Source organism: Octodon degus, unplaced genomic scaffold (genome assembly GCF_000260255.1).
Source record: "Octodon degus isolate 3935 unplaced genomic scaffold, OctDeg1.0 scaffold00386, whole genome shotgun sequence".
Classification (NCBI taxonomy): Eukaryota; Metazoa; Chordata; class Mammalia; order Rodentia; family Octodontidae; genus Octodon; species Octodon degus.
In genome coordinates, this window is record NW_004524962.1 from 262,648 (window position 1) to 268,911 (window position 6,264).

Genomic DNA, 6,264 nt, shown 5'->3' on the forward strand with positions numbered 1-6,264 from the left:
AGTTAATGCAAGGCTGCGAACAGAGGACTGAAATGGTGTGCTATACACCAGGTAATGCTCTCATCAAAACAGAAATTTTCTAAAGCTTTAAAGTTTAATATAAGGTTACTGTTCCCTTAAATGCTGTATCCAGTTACTGGGGCAACCAAGTTCTTATCCTGGACATGCATAGACAGAGGCCTCATGAGAGCTCACTTATCACCCATGACATTACAAAGCCCTGAGTGTCACAAAGCCAACTCCTGACCAATAAAAAGCACAGAGCAGCTGTGATCACTGTCAGTTTCAGCAGCTCCTGCCACAGGACAGTAAAAGCTGGGGAACTTTTTGTCAAATGCCATGGCTGGGAAGAATAGATGGAGGAAGCCTTCAAAGCCCAAGAAGAAAGCAATTTCCCGCTCTTCACGGGCAGAACTCCAGATTCCCATGAGCCGAGTGGAGCAATACCTGAGAGAAGGTGGATATGCACAGCGACTGTCCTCCACCACACCAGTCTTCCTCGCTGGTGTCCTAGAGTTTCTGACAGCTAACATCCTGGACCAGGCTGGCAAGGAGGCACAGGAGAAACACAAGAAATGCGTGGCCCCCCAGCACCTGGAGAGCATGATAGAGAGTATCCAGCAGCTCCATCCCCTTTTGGCAGATGGCACCAAATCTCTGCTTGATGAGATGGTCCACACCAAAGACAAGTGAGGAGGCCTGAGTCTCCAGTTCTGGTGATGTCCTGTCTACATCCTCATCCAGCTGCCCAAATCCCCATTGATGGGACAGCCCTTGCTAGTGTCACCAGCCATGTCAATTATGTGATTAAACTGATGCCAGTGCTTCTCTCAGTTTCTGTCATTTTCAGTTAGAGGCATCTATGGGCATCCAGAAGGGACTACACATTCAAGGTTTGTGGGGTGGAAGCAATGATGGGAATCCACGTGGTGCTGCTAATTCAAGCTTGGAGGATTAGAAGCTGTTGTGAGTATGGGACCCTTGACTCCATGCTTGCCGTGGTGGAATTTCACTGGGTATGGCTTGGGCTTGGCCTTGGTGGGTACCTGGCAAGTGTAGGGGTGGAGAAGAACACAAAAGGGTTTCTGAAGAAGGGAGGCCCTTCCCTTCTCCGAGGAGACATGATTTTCTTCATGCCCAAGTGTGTGCTTATTCAAGTACATTTCTATTTTGAACTCTGCCTAGAACTCCCTTTCACTTGGTGTTCTTTTAGGACTAAATCCATTAATGCACATGTACAGGACCTTGTGTCTCTTGTTTGGAATGCTATGTAAACTGTGATTCAGTCGGCCTTTTCTAGTTACTGATATGAGAAGTGCATACAGTTGCTGAGCTTTATCTGTATGGCACACATGTAGATGACACAGCATGAAGAACAGTCTTCCATACAGAACACTAGAATTAGTTACATAGTGAATCTGGATAATTTTTTCACTGAAAGAATCATGTGTTCCTTATTCTTACATTTCTAAGATTCTTTAAATATTTATTCAAACTTTTTTTCAACAGGCTTTCCCACAATTCATTTCACACTTAAGTGAATGGAATTTAGGGCTTTGGGAGAAAAAAACTTCATTATTTAAAAATAGCACAAACTGAAATTTTATTATGAAAATTTGAGAGTTAGATCATTCTTCCTCAAATAACATATCTATTTCTTTTATGCTTTGAAATACTGAAAAAAATCAATGCAAGATTTCTGAAACTCAAAATTAAGGATAGTATTTACAGACTTTGTATTTTATAATAAAACAAATTTCATAACAAAAGAATGCCAGTAGTTAATACACTCTGTATTCACATCTCCAAAGTATTTTTTCCATTATTTTTATTGAGAAAAAAAATGGCAATCAGACAGTTTTAAACCAAATATGTAGGATAGTTTCAATAATTAACACATTCCGTATATTCTTTTTAGTGTTTAATTGCTGTACAAGATGCTGACATGATATTCTAATTACAAACACCATTAGAACAAATCCCTCTATTCATTAAGAGAATGTACATATATATCTAACCTAACCACTTTGAATATACAGATACAAAATGGACATGCATATGTATTCCCTTTTATGGTTAACTTCCGTTATTTGAATATTATAGGTGTGCAAACTCAGTAAAATATTCTAAAAGAGTCCAGTAGCCCATAATAATATTGGGTTTTAAACTTCATTGGCAATGTCAGAAATTGTTGACCTGAGTCCCCCACAGCTCAACATAACAGCATGGCTTTACTAATTATATTTAGTTTTTATACTTTTCTGCTGGATGGTTAAGACCAAGATAAAGGAGGACCTATGCAACAAGAGTTGTAGCTTTTGGATTTGAAAAGGTCAGTGAAATCACCTCAGGATTTATCCTGTAATTCTGTACCTCAGATTGTGGAACCTTTGTTAGTGTCAGCCATGTGGATGAGTCACAGTTATTGTTTGGCCAATGTGCTGTCTGTGAAAGCCTGAGAGAAAGTTTTGTCTCCATGTGACTCTCCTTAGGCACACTCTATATCATCAATTAATTTCCTCTTTGGCCCCATAATATCCTTGATCAGAAAATTTGGGACACTACCGAATTAGGTGACATTACAATACAAGTTCTCATATGTCCTGAGTCATAATTGACCTTGGAAGGCTAGGGCCAAAATGTTGGCTTTCCTTGCATCCCTCCTCTTTCTCTAATTTTGCTCTGCAAATTTAGGATGTTAAGCATCCAGAAGACAAGCTTATTGTTAATACTATACAACTTAGGCTGCTAAGCTTAACCTCACTATCTGTCTGAATAGCAATCATCATAGGCATAATATGGAACAGGTATTTTTCATCAAGTATTGACATGTTGAACTTTAAGTCCCTACAGAATGTGATGAAAAAACATTTAAAAATTAGAATATATTTTTAAAAATAGGCATTACATAATTCTTATGTTCACACATAAGTCAACCAACCTAACCATATACAACCTTGAAACAGGACACTCCCACAATATTCCCTTTCCTGTCTCTTGCCTTCATTCATCACCCCCTACTTTTTGAACAATCATCAACCTGAAAGACAGCACAGCAGCAACTGGCATGGCATGACAAGCAGCCCGTATTCAGAAGACCTGAATGACAGGCAGTACAAGCATGTAACTACTATTACAGATTAAAATCTGCAGTGCAGTTGCTTATTTCACAGTTATCAGTATGCATAGTTAGTCAGGGTGAGAATCTTTCCAATTAACTGTTAGATTCAAAAATCTTCTGGAGATTCTCAGGATCATTGCCTTGTCAATTTAATATATATAAAAGTATGGCTTCATATTGTCATGTTTCCTAGCTCTTCTCCTTACCCTCTCTTAAGTAGTTAGTCCTCAAGATCCTGCTTTCCTTTTACTTGTACTATACCTTTCTATTTGTATTTCCTCTTTTGAGTTCTTACACTACGGAAACTACGATATTTACACATGTGTGTCTGGTTTATTTAACTTATGAGTATATGTTCAAGTGGCATCCACTGTAATATAAAGGCTTCGAGTTTATGATTCTTAATAACTGAATAATACTTCATTGTGTAAAAACATCACATCTTTTTCAACCATTTCCGTGAGGATGGGTATCTTTGTTGTTTCCAAGATTTGGCTATCACAAATTGTGCTGCTATAAACATAGGTACACAAATATTGCTATAATATGATATTTTCAGATCCTCCAGGAAAATTCCCAGTAGAGAAATAGCTGGTTTAAATGTGATTTCCAGTCCATCTTTACTAAGGAGTCTCCACAGTGATTTCCATAACTGCTGTAATCAGTCTATATTCCCACCAGCAGTGGAGAAAAGTTCCTTTTTCCCCACAGCCTCTCCAACATTTGTTGTTGGGTGATTTCTTTATGATAGCCATATTTTCTGGGGTGAGATGATATCTCAATGTGGTTTTAATTTGCATTTCGTGGATGGCTAGTGATGTGAAGCTTTTTTTCATATATTTATTCGCTTCTTTAATTTCATCCTCTGAGAAGCATGTGTTCATCTCTGATGCCCATTTCTGTACTGGATCTTTAAATTTTGGGGCTCTTGGGTTTTTTAGTTCTTTATAAATTCTAGAGAGAAGACCTTTGTCTGAGTACTTATTTGTCATGATTTTTTCCAAATTTGCGGGTTGCCTTTACTCTTTGTTGGTAATTTCTTTTGATGTGAAAAAACTTCTGAGGAAAAGTAGGTCCCAGCTGTTAATTCTTTCAACTGTTTCCTTGCGATTTGATTTCTTTTCAGGAAGTCTTTCCTAACCCTATGTCTTCAAGAATACCTCCTACTTTCTCTTCCTAGAGATTTAGTGTCTATGCTTCAATGTTTAGATCTTTAATCCATTTTGACTTTACCTTACTGCATGGTGATGGACCTCGTTCAAATTTTATTTTTCGGCATGTAGAGAGCAAGTTTTTCCAGCACAATTTTTTACTCCCGCTAGCTTTCTTCCAGTGAGTATATTTGGCTACTTTGTCAAAGATAAGGTGGTTTAGTGTGTTCATAGGGGCTTCAGCATCTTCTAATGTATTCCACTGATCCTCAGGTATAATTTATTGCCAGTACCCTGCTGATTTTACCGCAGTAGCCTTCTAGTATAATTTCAAATCAGGATTTATAATGTCTCCTGCCTTGTCTTCATTGCCCAGGATTGCCTTTGCTATTCTAGTTTTTTCTGGCTACAGATAAATTTTAGGAATGATTTCTCCTCCTCCGTGAGGTATGTTGGTGGCAGCCTGATAGGGATTGCATTAAATCTTTACAGCAATTTTGGGAGTATGGACATCTTCACGATGATTGTTCTTCCTATCCAGGAACATGGAATATCTTTCCATTTTCTGAAATCCTGTATGATCTCTATTTTCAGAGTACTGTAATTTTCTTGAAAATATCTTTGACTTCTTTAGTTAGATTAATTCCAAGGTATTTCTTTTTCCTCAGTGCTATTGTAAATGTATTGTTTCTATAATTTCCCTCTCCGTGTGTTTGTTGTCTGTGTAGAGGAATGTTATTGACCTTTGGCTACTGACTTTATAACCTGCTATGCTACTGAATTTCTGTATTAATTCTAGTAGCTTTTTTTTTGGAGTATTTTGGGTCTTCGAACTAAAGTACATGTCATCTGAAAAAAAGATAATCTAACTTCTTCTTTACATATTCTTATTCTTTTTATTTCTTTCTCTTGTCTAATGGCTGTACCTAATGATTCCAGAAATATACTGAATAGCAATGGTGATAGAGGACATTATTTTCTTGTACCAGATCTAAAAGTAAAAGATTACAGTTTTTCCGCATTTCGGATTATGTTAGCCATTGTGTTTTCATAAATGGCTTTTACGAGTTTGAATTAGAGGCTATTTATTCCAATTTTCTGTAGGACTTGAACATGAATGAGTGTTGGACTTTGTCAAAAGCATTTTCTGCATCAATGAAGATGATCATGTGGTTTATAGTATTTGTTCAAATGATATACTTTATTACATTTATAAATTTTCAAATACTGAACCATCCTGTCATCCCTGAGATGAATCCTACCTGGTCTTGGTGGATGATCTTCTTGATGATTTGCTGCATTCTATTTGCTAGGGTTTTTTGAGGATTTTGGCATCTATGTTCATGAGGGAGATCGGCCTGTACTTCTCTTTCTTAGTTGCATCTTTCCCTGGTTTTGGTATCAGTATAACACTTGCCCCAAGGAATGATTTTCGGAGTATTGCTTCTTTTACAATTTCATGGAAGAGCTTGAGGAGTATACCAACTACATCTTCTGTAAATTTCTTGTAGAATTCAGCTGTGAATCCATCTAGACATGGACTTTTCTTCATCGGTAGTTATTTTTTTTTTCTCATATTCATTGGCTGTTGGGCTATTGAATGTGGTTGTATCCTGTCAATTCATTTGTGGTATTTTGTACCTTCTAGGAATATCTCCATTTATTCTGTGTCTTCTATTCTGTAAGAGTAAAGATTCTCAAAGTAGCTATTGAAAATCTTCTGAATATCCACTGGGTCTGTGGTAATTACACACTTTTAATTCCTTATTGCTTATATTTGAATTTTTTCACTTCTCCATTGAATGAGGATATCTAGACATTTATCAATTTTTTTAATCTTTCAAAGAACCACCTTTTTTCTTTTTTAATTGTTTGAATTGTTTTCTTCATCACAATTGAATGAATTTCTGCTCTAATATTTATGATTTCTTTCCGTCTTTGGACTCTGGGTTTGGTTTGCTCTTCCTTTTCTAGTTGTTGAAGGTGAATCAT

At 37.0% G+C, this 6,264-nt stretch overlaps 1 protein-coding gene across 1 annotated transcript; it reads left to right on the forward strand.

The window, feature by feature from the left end:
- The first annotated feature begins 339 nt into the window (after positions 1-339).
- On the forward strand, positions 340-693 carry LOC101575443 (histone H2A-Bbd type 1-like). Its single transcript, XM_004648319.1, has one exon. The coding sequence runs from the start codon at positions 340-342 to the stop codon at positions 691-693; it is 354 nt and encodes a 117-aa protein (XP_004648376.1).
- Positions 694-6,264: the final 5,571 nt, after the last annotated feature.

Coding starts and splice junctions, on each gene's coding strand:
- LOC101575443 (XM_004648319.1), top strand. CDS start 340: ATGGCTGGGAAGAATAGATGGAGGAAGCCTTCAAAGCCCAAGAAGAAA.